This window comes from Nanorana parkeri, unplaced genomic scaffold, assembly GCF_000935625.1.
Source record: "Nanorana parkeri isolate BGI_ZX_2015 unplaced genomic scaffold, ASM93562v1 scaffold250, whole genome shotgun sequence".
In the NCBI taxonomy this organism is placed as follows: domain Eukaryota; kingdom Metazoa; phylum Chordata; class Amphibia; order Anura; family Dicroglossidae; genus Nanorana; species Nanorana parkeri.
The window spans coordinates 966,170-980,143 of record NW_017306518.1 but is presented as its reverse complement, the minus strand read 5'-3'; the positions used below and the strand labels follow the sequence as shown (position 1 = coordinate 980,143).

The window sequence follows — 13,974 nt, the reverse complement described above, 5'->3', positions numbered from 1 at the left end:
TTTTTTTTTTTTTTAAAAATATATCCCTTGCTCTGTTATGTTCATTGCACTACTGTGACTATTAGTTACAAGAATGATGGTGTATGGTTATTGGAAAAATGCAGCTACCCATTTTCTCCATTTGCTGTCTTGTCTGGACTTTAAAAACAAAATCTATATGGCTGATACACATATACTATGCCATTTGGTGCTTATCACTAACAATTATGCTGCATCTTTGATACTGGTCCCATCCAAACCCTCCTTCCAAAGGAATAAGTGTTGCATGTAAAATGTGCCTGACATGTTAAAAGCCCAATTACCATTCAGTACAAAACACACAAAAAACCCAGCACACCTGCCAGCTGGCCTGCAACAAAACAAATTACCCTGTCAACCGTATGCGTTAAAAGCAGAGGTTTTAGTTGCACAAACGTTTGGCCAAAAATATGTAGAAGCCACACTGCCACCGTCAAGGCACCTCTGCAAGGTGTGGTCCTAACTATTTATACGAGTATCCAAGTGGGAGCATATTGATGCAGTCGATAAATTGAATGCAGGTGTACCAGGAGGTGTGGGTATTGACCACCCAAAGTAATTCCACCTCTCCACATTGTAAATGGCTACATTAACCTCAGCTGGTCAACTATTGCTCAATCACTGCAATAAGAACTTTCAAGATCTTCTCCCCACTAAAGTGCAATTATATCAATTGGACTTGCTAGTAGAACATGCCTTTTGACTACATATTAATTAGGCATGTGGGTTTATGCTACCACCCTAAGCAAATGGGCAGATTCTCCCTCCCCTTCTCCCCTCGGATGAAAGCATTTTTGTCATGATATTTTAAGGAGAGTCCAGCAGCAACATGGAAAGGTACCTACCCTAGATCCACCCCATCTGGGAACCCGGTAGCTTCATAGACTGTCATTTGATGAAATAGTTGGTAATAATTAGGGATTATTGTAAAACATTGTTTTGGGTATTTAGACATGACACATATGGGACCTTCTTTTCTGTGGAGCATGAAATACAGTGATCAATGGGCAGCCATTTTCTATGTAGCCCTTTTTCTTATACTTTGGTTTTCTTCTTCTTAGGACTCTCCGCTTAAAGCGGTTCAGATGTTGTGGGTAAATCTTATTATGGACACATTTGCATCACTTGCTTTGGCAACTGAGCCTCCAACAGAATCTCTTTTATTGAGAAGACCTTATGGGAGAAATAAACCTCTCATATCGCGAACAATGATGAAAAATATTTTAGGTCACGCAGTCTACCAGTTAGTTGTGGTCTTTACACTGCTGTTTGTGGGTAAGTGTGTTTTATGTGAAGCACAATTGTTTTTTTCTTTTACACAACTTTGCCTTTTCATTCCCATACCAATAAAGATGTATTGGTGTTACTGATTTCCATTTAATACCAAGGGCCCATTCTGTATGTAAAAAATTTAATTTCTGGTAGCGTGCTGCAATGCATGTCTGTTGGCATGGTGTGTGATGGTGCCATTCAAAATGAATGGCACTTCATTGCACCAAGGCATGCAACGTGCAGGTTAACGCAACACCGTAGTGTAAATGGGTCCTAAAAGAAACTCCTGTTTATTAGACTGGAATACATGGTAACGGTTACGTTTATCAGTTCCTATCAGTTACATATATTCTTGCCCATATTGCTTCAAGCATCAATGATACAATGTCATGCATGATTTAACCATATAGTTTGGCTGCTGTATCATGTGTTTGTGTGACTCATGACATATGAGCAGGTGATAGGGGACAAAGGCAGTACTTAAGAAGATTTAATGGAAGTTAAATGAGATGATCTGTCAAACTACCCAACTTGGCAGACTGTGAGTGAGGATTGATAGTAAATGCTGGTGCCAGGAGGTCCATTGATGTTACACTAATGGGCCATTGAAGACAAATGCAGTCACTGTATACAGGGCCGGATTTATGCTGCACCAAGGCCTGGTTCTTCAATGTTTGAGAGGTTGCGTATATGATGCTAATGATTTAGATAAAGTGTGTGTCAACATCCTTTAGTAAATCGGCCTCAAAGTGTGTCAGTCAGTCATTGTTCCAAATGTTTGTTTCTTTTAGTCTAAAGTCCTTGCTTTGTCTAATTTCTGCCCTTTTAAAACAGGTGAGGTGTCAGTAGTAGTAGTAGTAGTAGTGATCTTACCTGGTTTGCTTCTTACCATGCTTGGCATACAAAACATCTATCATTCAGTGAGTAAAGAATGTTTACAAATTATAACCTGAAGCAGGCAGTTAGTTACTGCAGCAAGATTCTTGCAGCATAGCCAAGCAGTTAGTGGATGCAGGTTAGAGGCAATTTCAGCCCAGTTGGTCTGTTTATTGAAACATCAGAAGTTTCAGACTTTCTTTTTAGTTGGTAGAATCTTAACATGTTTAATGTCTTAGCCATCCATTGTCTGTAGTTATCGGATAAATAATTACAGCTAATATATGCTTATTTTGTGTGGCATATCAAGGCATTTAAAAGGTTTCTACAGTAAGCGGTCTACTGTTATCCAGCTACCTGGTAAAAAATCCATTGTGCCCTCAATTTTCTGCCGATCCTCTGCAACCTTGTAGGAGAGAGGGCTCTGCAGCATGAGAGGGTAGAGAACCTGGGCTGAAGAGTGCGATTGCCACTGGTAGTGTACAGATACAGTACCGTGTTATCCTGTGGGAAGCTGCGTCTGTGATCGAGAGCTGTGTGCGTGCGCCCCCTAGTGATCATTTCTAGTACTGTAGGCCCATGGAATACAGTACAGCAAACTGTAGATCTTCAGTCCCACTGTCAGGCAGCCCCAGTGCACACCGGCCATAAGTAAGCGCACACCTCTGTATGCTCTGTTTCCTCCAGTCAGCTGGAATCTACTATACAGTATGAGAGCACCTGTATTATATTGCACTAATACCAAGTGTGTATTTGTCTCTGCTTTTGATTACTGTATTTCAATATTAATATGAAGTCAATACAGAGTTTATGGTATAGTATGGGGTATGGCATTACCGTATTTGCCGGTGTATAAGACGGGGTTTGGAACCCAAAAAAATTGCCCGAAAATCGGGGGTCGTCTTATACGCCGGGTATACTGTATGTAGCTTCGGCTACATACAGTATACCGTGCTGAGCCAATCACGGCAGGCTATGTATTCTTTAATACAAAGCCTGTATTTACTGAATACAAAGCCTGCCGTGATTGGCTCAGCGCTGAGCTAATCACGGCAGGCTATGTATTAATGAATAATTACTTGAATTAGGCTCCAAGTTATTCTATCATTTGGTCAGCATTTTGTGCTCACCTTGTTTTTACAGCCTTAAACTGCTGCCAACATATAAATGCTCACTCTTGGCATTTTGAAACGTTCGACTTCTTTAAGAAACCTATCAAATGTTTTTTTTTCTGTATGGTGAACTATAGCACAATTTTTGTAGATTCCTTTAGGCTGGTGATTCGAAGTTCTCTTTTCAGAGACATTAATCTGAATAAATGTAATTTCTTTTTCACAGGCGAGAAACTTTTTGATATTGACAGTGGTAGAAACGCTCCCCTCCATGCGCCTCCATCACAGCATTATACCATTGTGTTCAACACATTTGTTATGATGCAGCTTTTCAATGAAATAAATGCCAGGAAGATTCACGGGGAAAGAAATGTGTTTGAAGGGATTTTTAACAATATGATCTTCTGCAGCATTGTATTAGGTACTTTTATAATACAGGTAAGCGAGCAATGGTTTTATCTTTTAATCAAATGGTTTTCTGGGTGTTTATGAACAATACATTTCTGTATATATTAAAACTGATTTTTTTCAAATCTACATGACAATTCTCATTTCATGTGGTGAGCCTCTATAAATTCTGATGCAAGAAACATTATTCAGTTGTACCAGAGGTTACTTGTTTTCCTAAATTCTCCTTCCCAACCTACTGTTTTATATGCCTACTAAGAGAAAATAGAGGTGACCATTAGAGGTGACCAGAAGATCTGTAATTATGTCCTTCAGAGATGAGCAAATCCATCATCCCAGGTAGCCAACATACCTATAAATATGCAGCTGATGACTTTTATCTGAGGTTTTTTTTTTGGTCAGTGGAAGTACTGAACCGTTTCCATGGCTATAAATTCAACTTAAAATTTACTACTCTTCTTTACTTTTTAATAAGATCAGAACTTGTATGAATGTGCCTTGCATTTGTTGCACTTCTAATGTCTGTTTTTGATAAGCAATGCATTTTGCATAATTTGTGCAAAGATTTGTATAAGTCATAGATATGAATGTAGTGACCACTATTTTTCTTATCCGTTTTGTAGATCATAATTGTTCAGTTTGGTGGAAAGCCGTTTAGCTGTACAGATCTGACAGTAGATCAGTGGCTTTGGTCGGTTTTCCTGGGTATGGGAACATTACTTTGGGGCCAGGTAAATCTTTCATTATGTTTTGAAGTTTTGCATAAAATGTTGGATCCAGACAAGGGCTTCCTGCCTCATAATAAGTTTTCTTCTAATACCAGTATGTGTTTCCCACAATGTTTTGTCCTCCGTATCGCCTTGATTACTAATTATTAGCGATTGACACTGAAGCATGCTTCATAGTTTATTGTTATTAACTGCTGCATTTATTCAGATGCATATTTTTCTTTGTCTGTATGTGAAGGCTTAGAACGCAAGATCTGGGAAGTCCTTTTCTTAATACTTTTAACATGTGAATTTAGGTAATGCTGATATTGCTAATAAGTTTGCAGTTTTCTTTTTTTTTACTTCAGACATATTTTTGCTTTCTTTAGCTGGTAACCTCAATACCAACAAGTCGTTTGAAGTTCCTAAAGGAAGCAGGTCATGGGACACAGAAGGATGACATTCCTGAAGAAGAGCTTGGTGAAGATGCGGAGGAGATTGATCATGCAGAGAGGGAGTTACGCCGTGGTCAGATCTTATGGTTTAGGGGCCTAAACAGAATTCAGACTCAGGTATGGTCTTGAATAAGGCAAGAATTTTGTATGGGTTAAGGGAAAATATTTAAAATTGTAGCTCATTTGTTACTGCTAACTAAGTTCAGGTGGCTGGTTCAGAATGGTGTGCGTGAGCTCTCTACCTTTTGTATTTTCCCTCAATACGCTTGAAAGAATCTTAGTTTTTCTTGATCTTCTTTTAAGCTTTCTTTTCAATTTGCTTTTATTAGCTACTCTATAAAAGTGCCTTTCTCTTTTTTTTTGCTTCTTTTATTTGTTGTAGATGGGATGGTCCTTTCTCTTGTTCTCTCTCTCTCTTGCTGAGCAAGCTGTCACAATCTCTGATTCCTTGCAGATGGATGTAGTGAATGCTTTCCAAAGTGGAAGTTCCATTCAGGGGGCTTTAAGGCGGCAACCCTCCATCGCCAGCCAGCATCATGATGTAACAAATATTTCTACCCCTACACATGTAGTGTTTTCCTCCTCTACCGCTTCTACTACTGTGGGGTGTGAGTGTGTGTTCCTAAGTGCATGAAATTAACACATCCTAATCCACACACCTAACCTTTCTCATTTTCTCCTCAGTTATGTCATTGTTCAGGCTGTTCATAAAGCTTTCCCTTCACAAGGATAATACACCCTGTGTGTTTATTTTTAGAGGGCTAATGGACTGGTTTGATTATTAGCAATTGCAAGCTTAAAGTCTGATATCCTGCACGTTTAATTTATAGATCTTGCTTCATCAGTTATTTGTTTTTTATTGATGTTCTTGTATATATGGAAGGTGCCAGTGTTGGTAAATTTTCGAGTATATGCCTAGTGTAGCGGATATTTGTTTTGGTTGTCTATATCTTTATATCCATGGCACACAGATTGCAATTTTATACACAGGTCTCCTTAAGGAATTACTTTTTTGTTGTTGAAATGTTTTGAACACACAACTAATTTAATTAGTTCCACTTCCTTAAATATGTTTTTCCTCTTTTAAGGAGAAGTGTTTGTGTTCTGTAGTGTTTAGCAGTTGGGCTTTCACTTGTCGTGGTGGTAGCTTGCTTTAAGGCAGTGTTTCCCATACATGTCCAAGTCTTGTCATCAATGCAGGGATTGCAAGTCATTTCACACATGCACAAGTGGTGTAATTAGTGTTATTTATCGAAATTGAAAGAAGGTACCAAAGCCTACCAACCCCCTGGGTCTGGAGACCACAGTCTTTGTAAATTACTCACACTTAATAGAGATCGGGAAAGAACAAGAAAAAATAACCATAAAACCATAATAAAAGTCAGACAACTCCTACTAAATCTGACTTCCCCCCTGCCCTATAGACTTAAAGCCATAAGACGCACTAGTACTAGGTCCTAAAGGTTGTCTGGTAAATCAGCACCTCCAAAATTAGTGTCTGCTTATAAATGATACAATCCAGTTTACCAAAGTTAATGTTCATAAAATCTCTGTTTTCATAGAGACTTGCCTAAAGCTATAAAAAACAAAATACTAGACATGAACTGTTGAGATTTGAAAGCAGCTTTTGGAAATACTGCTGTAAGGAAACTAACATCAGTCTCCTCCTAGAAAAAAAACAACAATTAATGATCATAATGCCATGTGGCATGCCAGAATATATTTTAATATTTTTTTATAACCATGGCTTGACATGCCCAATACCCAGGTAGTTGATGCACCTGAATATTGCAGCTCGGGGGGCCTACATTTTTTTTCAAGCCTTTCCTATAGGTGACAAGGGAAGCAACTATTTCCTGGCTCTTTAGCTGCCTGCTGTCTGCTAGATTTAAGTATGCAACATTTTGAGGAAAACTATCTTTGATGGCATTCGGACTTGACAGGCATTGGAGTCAGGCCCAAACACAGAATTTTGCATTGAGTTGATTTCTCTGATTCCGCCATCCAACTACCTCTGATTTCTAAGTGAGATATACATAACTCTTGCTTGTTTGTAGGTGACCAAATACTTATTTTCCACCATAATTTGCAAATAAATTTGTTCCAAATCAGCCAATGTGATTTTGTCTGGATTTGTTTTCTCATTTTGTCTCTCATAGTTGAGGTCTACCTATGATGCCAATTACAGGTCTCATCTTTTTAAGTGGGAGATTTTGCACAATTGGTGGCTGACTAAATACTTTTTTGCCCCACTGTATTTTAAGTGGTATGACAAGTCCTTGAATAGAGCCTTATTTTTAAAGTGTAAGCATTACCATGGTGTGCAGCATGCTTCAGACAAGGTTCATTTTCAGATATAGATGCATGTACTAATTATTGGACTTAAAGGGTAAGTATACCTTTTCACATAAATTGAAAAGGTAATCTAACTTACAACATCCTCCTTACCTCCTCGGTTCCTACTGCAATGATGACCCTTACTGGCTGACCATGCCCGCCTATATAACTTCACTACATGGCACAAGAGGCTGTATAATGACATAATGCTTGCAAAGGGGAGCAAATATTGGCTCAGTGCAGCCATGTATCTGAGCAAGCAAATTAGAATATCTTCAGAGCATTCCTCCTTCTGGAACACAATGCGATTCTCATGGGTCAGTATTTTCATGTGGCCATGGTGATCAATGGCTGTTGTCCATTGCATGTATTTTGTTGCTATACAGCTTCTGGGGCCGTTCTACTGGTTGGTGAGGTCCCTGGAGATACTTGGAGGTCCATTATTAAGCAATGAACCAAACAAATGCCAGGCAGGTTCTTTCAGCCTCTTCTTGGGTTGAAATGCATAAAAATACTATTTTCCAAACTAGTAATTGGGTGGTTTTCCAGATTAACAGGTCATTTTCCAGGTATGTTAATTGTTAGAACCAACTTAACCTAAATGCGATATTTTAGTGTTAAGTAGACTGCAAATGGTTTAGTCATCCGCTATCGTCTTGTACTGATTTAAGTGAAGTGACTTCTTTATAGTACCTACGGTAGTAGTACCACACTAGGCAGTTACACAAGTAGATATCACCCACTTGTATGTGGATTAATTTAGTTTATTATTGGTTATGAAAATTCAATTAAACACCTTTTGTAATGGTCTCAGGAGTCGGGAAAGACCATTAGTGTTCACATCAGCCCTATTGGGCAACATTGCCCAATGCATAGACGAGGCAATTTGCCTTACCGTATTTCAGTTCACACCAACGGGCTGCATGGGTGTGCCCTAAAAAAACAAGTAGGACGTGTTGCATTTTTACATTGTTGGTTGTGCTGTAATATATAGCAACATGCTGCTGGGCATGGACTGCAAACAACAAAAACCAGCAGGTGGCTGTAATGCCCTCAACTATGTTGTTGTGAATGCCCCCTTAGAATCCATGTGAGATCTGAAAAATCTCCATGTAATTCAGCATACCAGCAGCCACATAAAAGTGAAATATCAGCGTTTGCACTTATTTATCCAGCTGTTCTATGAAGATGACTGAAAAATTGTCTTAGTGGTTCCTGAGGACTAGAAGCGGGAGAACTGAGGTAAAACGGTTACATGCTGCAATGAGGCAAATGTTGATGGAAAGACATTTTAGTTGAGGTACAGTAATTAAGACATGAAGGTAAATATACATGAACCAAATGTGACCAAGTTCAGCTCAAAATCCTGCCTAGAGGAATTCTTTCAGAAATGTTATTTGTCCATATAGGGACCCAAATGACTGGTAAATGAGTACTGGCCTGTTTTTTGGCATGGTTCCTACTTGATATGTGGTAAAAACTTTTATTTTCTTCCTAGATGGTGGGGAAGGGTTTGAACCACTGTCATTTTTTTGTTTGTCCTCAATGAAATGATCCCAGTGACTAGTTCATAGAGATGGGCATTTTTCGTCTATGGGGACAAAGACTGCAACAACAACATTGTTAGTAGTGGGTAAAAGTTTGAACCCATGTGGTTCCTATTCCGGTTTTTAAAATCTTTCTCAAAGGGTAACACAACTTGTTGTGAAGACTTGTTTATAACCAGATTTCTTAATTTTGTTTTTTCCTTTTAATTCCTCATATGCTTCTTGATTAGTATCTGGATTATCTTGCATATCTAGGCATCTTCTTTAGTCTAAAGTAGAATGGATATAATTGGTTATGTTTTCATTAGAGGGTCAGTCAGTTTTGTAATGTTAGCTAGTGTAATCAGCCTCTAATTGTCTAATCTGGCAAAAAGAGGGGTTTTTTTGTTTTTTTTAAACCTTCTGTTCAGCACATACTGAACATTCTCATTCTGGGCATACCAGAGCATAAAATGAAACAGATTGCTTCTAATGAACCTTTTGGCAATAGGCAAGTGAGACTTTTACATTGCCAATCTATGTATACAGAGCACTATATATTTGAAGCTCCCAGGAGCAGAAAAAGCAACAAAACGTCATATTTTTCTATACTATGCAGAACACTACACAAAGTGTATAAATGCATATGAAAGGTGCTAGAGTCCAGCACCCTTACATATGCATTGATAGTTTTAAGTTGCTGAACCTGTTTCACGCTTGACAGAAGTAGGCCACTCTCACACATTGCACTTTGCAGAAAAATGGATATGAAATCTGTGTCGCTGCCATTTTTTTGTGTGGTACACTAGGCTTAGTGTAAAAAGCTAATAATACAAAACTGACTATTGTTTATAGTAGGCCTTAGCAGTGTCTAGTGGAAAAAACGGTTAGTGCTGCTCATGTTTTCTAAACAGTTTCCCACATACTGCTATGGTTTCTATGGGGAAAAAGAAAATATTTTCTTTTGAACACTTCAGATCATGTAGACTACTGTCACTTAGTGCTCATGAGTTATGCTTCTTTTTTTTTTTTGCTTTGGCTTCTAGTTATACAAATCATAAGCAGATTTACAATGATTTGGTATATACTCGAATATTTACACTTGTGAGGTATAATACACAGTTGTGTGCTTGTTTGCTTTACTGCATGACTTTCTGCAGCACCAAATTCATTGTGCTATTCAGCTTACATAATGCTTGGCTTCATAGTTGGTATCCTAATTCCTGGCATGAGAATTGGTTTACCTGTTGTGCCAATATTTTTTTTTTCCTTAATTTGTTTATAAAAAAACAGCTAAATATTTTTGAACACTTGTAAAATATTTTGGCACTAGATTTTTTTTTGTCCGTTACTAAATGCAGTATGAATGTAATAATTTTGTTTTCCACCACAAAAAACATCAGTGTTCTTTTTATTATATTGACTAAAATGTCTGTTTATTTTTACAGTGTGTTGCAAGTTCACTGCATTTTGCACAGTTTTGACTCATTGTTGTAGTATTGTGAATTCAAAATCACATACAAACCATATCCAGACCAATGTTTTCCTAACCTTGTTAAAATATTTTTCTTTTCTTTTTTTCTTTTCATTTGCTCTGTGACCTTGACAGATTCGAGTGGTGAATGCATTTCGTAGTTCTCTTTATGAAGGATTGGAAAAGCCTGAATCGCGAAGCTCAATCCACAATTTCATGACACACCCAGAGTTTAGAATAGAAGACTCTGAGCCTCATATTCCGCTTATTGATGACACAGATGCTGAAGATGATGCTCCCACAAAACGTCACTCTACTCCACCTCCCTCTCCCAATCAAAATAATAATGCTGTCGACAGTGGAATACATCTTACAATAGAACCGAACAAGTCAGCTACCTCTTCATCCCCAGGCAGTCCACTACATAGTCTGGAGACTTCACTCTGATTGTAAGATGAATGTCAACATTCTAGCTGATTTGAAAAGAGAACTGGGTCCTTTACACACATTGAAGCAGGCAGATGAGAGTGCCTGCTCCTTGGACTTCAAACGAAGACTCACTTGTATGAATGTAGATTTATTTTTTTAAGAAAAAAATGCTTTCTGCCAGACTTGAGGGTGCTTTTCTTGGGAAGGAAAAGGGATGGGATAATTGGGATGAACTCTTTGACAAGATACTTTGTAACCCAGCAAAAGCAACCTGCAGAGCATCAGTTACACTAAATGATGATTGGCCTGGACAGTGTGTTAGGAACATTCTAGTTTATATTGATCCACATTATTATTATTTTTTGGGGGCCCGGGGTTGTTCATTTGATTATTTATGTTATAAATGATACAGATCTGTTTACAAGGTTTATAGATATTTTCTCCTGTTCATAGAAGGGAAGTTTCCTTATTTGCGATGAAAGACAAAATGTCCTTTAAACACTGCTGTATTTTCAAGAAAAAAGGGGTGTTTCTATTGAAATTGTTTGAAAAACTTTGCCTGCAATTTATTTGCTCAATATTGTAGATAAATGAACCAATAGCCAAATACAAATAGAAAAAAGAAAAAACACTAATGCTTCAGGCAAGATAAAAGCAGCAGTGTTCTAATTAAAATGATGGCCTCTGTCCTTAGTTTCTTTGAGAGTAAAAAATAAAAAGAAAGCTCACATTTACTACTTAATGGTTTTCACATGATTTTTTTTTTTCATGTTGAAGAAATGATAAAGAACTTTTTGTTCCAAAGTTCCAAACAGAATTTTGTGAAATGCAGGGCATCGATGTGTGACGGATCTTGCTTGAAATCCTTTTGCTATCTCCGTCAAAATATATAAAATCAAAATACATCAAAACTTTAGTCTTCTTAATTTTCTTTTTTTTTGTTTGTCTAAACATGTTAGTTTTAGCTCTGTCTTGGTGAACTGTGAGTGGAACCGTGTTGATTTTCTAATCTTTAGATGACCTTCATACAGCATGAGGGCCTGTTGGCATTTTGGAAAAAAAAAAAACAAACACAAAGTTACTACTAGAAAGTAGTACAGTCATACATGTTTTCCTTTTTGTTTTTTGGAACTTGTTTGTAAACACAATAAACATGCCCTTTTACTAAATACAAATGCAGCAATGTTTTCTTGCAGATGTTGCCGCTGTGTGTTTCAGTGGCTGTGCATGTTTCAGGATAACATCAATGATGTGTTTTGAAATATGTATATAATTGGTAGTTACTGAATTCAGCCAAATCTGCTGACAATCTACCCATATAGCAGTCAAAAAAAAAATTGAGAAGAGCTTAAAGGGATAGTACACTTCATACTAATATTTTACCTTTGGGTAGAGGTGGATGGGCTGAATTATTCGCTTGCTTTTTATCTCTTAGAAGATTCACTCTGGATTTGCTCTTCGCCCCTTACGTCAGCAATGCATGCAGCACAAGTTGTTTCAGTATTTTGCTGCGTTGGGTACATGAAACATGCTTATATGTGTAGTGAACAAACTAAGCAGAGCCAATGCCTCCTATATTTTTTTATTGTATAGAATAGGCCAGCGGACAAAGACCCAAAACCGAAATATAACGTCTGAGATTGTGTTTTCCTACATAAATGTGCTAGTGCCATCTGTTTAGACATGTGTCTTTAACAGGTATACCAATTTGATATTCTAGAAAAGGACATTTATTGTAATTATTGGTTTAGCATAATTCATGCTCTCCGTTACAACAACCGGAAGTAAACCTGCTTGTCTTTGTATGTACACTAAAAACCTGATGAAAATATACATGCATGCATGCATACATACAAACTTACTTACATACTCCACATGGACCACACATGATGACTGCACATAATGAATTCTCTAGTCACAAGCTGTTTGAACAGAGACCATATAAAGAATATGTCCACATTCCAAAACCTTGATACAGTACTAAAATATACATGTGTACTGTTTTTTGCCTAACAAATAGTTGAGTGTTCCAAGCACAACTAAACAATTTCACGTAATACCTTTATAATAGCTAGGTGGAAATTGTGCATGCATGCTTGCCTACAAAACCATCTTTCCTGTGGCTTTATGAAACACCCAACATTTAGCAGCAACCCCTATTAGTTGTTCGCTGAGCTTATGCAGTTGCCTTAGTCAGAGAGGAGTAATGTGTTCCCTTTTATAGGAAGTAATCTGCAGCAACTAGTTTCATTTTTAAACAAGATCCAAATGTGCAAGCCAAGGGCTAGAGTGGTTTTTGTAGGCGCACTACAAAGCCTTCAAAACTATATTTAAAACATTTAAATCTTTATTGAAGCCATAAAAGACAGACTTAAAAAAATGTGTCTCCATTGCTAGTGTACATATTGAACAATACAAATTCCTCACATGTTACCGTGCGCATTTTATACGTTGATTAGGATGGCCACTCCAGAGATAACTATCTAATGGTGACTAAATTCCTCAATGCGTTTTGCTGATGGCAGCTTCCTCAGGAGGATATAACTTGTAATCCAGCAGAGTCGGGTGGAGGAGAGTAGCACACCCGGTCATCAGCTCCCCTCCAGGGGGGCCACATGAGGAGCAACAGCAGCACAGGGGCATTGCTGTGAAACAGTACCTATAGCTTAATTCACAGTGTAAATTAACCTCTCCCTTAACCTATCCTGAGGAAGCTGGCATCAGCAAAACACATTGAATTTACAGCCACCATTACATTGTTCTCTGGAGTGGCCATCATAATGAACTTGTATGCACATTGTAACACATAAGGAATTTGTATTCAATGTGTATTTAGTCTGTCTTTTTATGGTTCCAATAAAGATTTAAATGAAGTTTTGAAGGCTTTATAGTGTGCCTAAAAAAACAAATCCCACTCTAGCCCTTGGCTTGCTCATTTGGTTCTTGTTCATTTGATATGGGGTGTGGCACCTGGGTCTTCCTCTGTTGAACACCTTGTGTGTATTTAATACTTTCATTTTTAGACCCAAAACTATACCTTCTGCTTTCTTTGCAGCCTTATCTAAAAACATGTGGATGACTGTCAAGCCAGTGTTTCATGTTTTTTTTTTATTTTGCACTGCCACGTTAGATTCTATGTGTTGGGGGTGCTCAAAGACTGCACAATAAAGAGCAGACACACTGCCGACAAAGGCTTAGGGAGGCAGAGGGAGGAGACTAAAGTCACTGAATAGTGAACATATGGCTTGAAAGTGGACCTCACTAAAACTTGCACTTCACATAAATTGTTGGGTTGATGTCAATAGGACCAAGTAACATTAAAAAAAAAGCTTGCTGGGGGGGGGGGGGGGGGGGTGTCTT

General features: G+C 37.9%; 1 protein-coding gene and 1 long non-coding RNA gene across 4 annotated transcripts in view; one reads left to right on the top strand and one right to left on the bottom strand.

Moving 5' to 3' along the window:
- The window catches only part of LOC108787234, an 18,163-nt gene extending 13,332 nt beyond the window's left edge, over positions 1–4,831 (bottom strand). Inside the window, exons 1-3 of the long non-coding RNA XR_001941246.1 lie at positions 4,757–4,831; positions 4,284–4,285; positions 1,339–1,346 (exon numbers count right to left, since the gene is read on the bottom strand). This is a non-coding gene — a long non-coding RNA (uncharacterized LOC108787234). The remainder of the gene's footprint in view (positions 1–1,338; positions 1,347–4,283; positions 4,286–4,756) is intronic.
- The window catches only part of ATP2B1 (ATPase plasma membrane Ca2+ transporting 1), a 137,647-nt gene extending 125,967 nt beyond the window's left edge, over positions 1–11,680 (top strand). The window contains exons 17-22 of one of the 3 annotated variants that reach the window (XM_018556727.1): positions 1,080–1,293; positions 3,505–3,716; positions 4,310–4,417; positions 4,783–4,965; positions 5,303–5,389; positions 10,321–11,680. In XM_018556727.1, the coding sequence (XP_018412229.1) occupies positions 1,080–1,293; positions 3,505–3,716; positions 4,310–4,417; positions 4,783–4,965; positions 5,303–5,389; positions 10,321–10,632 (1,116 nt within the window). In that variant the 3' untranslated portion in view covers positions 10,633–11,680. Of the gene's footprint in view, positions 1–1,079; positions 1,294–3,504; positions 3,717–4,309; positions 4,418–4,782; positions 4,966–5,302; positions 5,455–10,320 lie in introns of all 3 variants that reach the window. The other 2 variants (XM_018556729.1, XM_018556728.1) reach the window with 2 other exon arrangements.
- Positions 11,681–13,974: the final 2,294 nt, after the last annotated feature.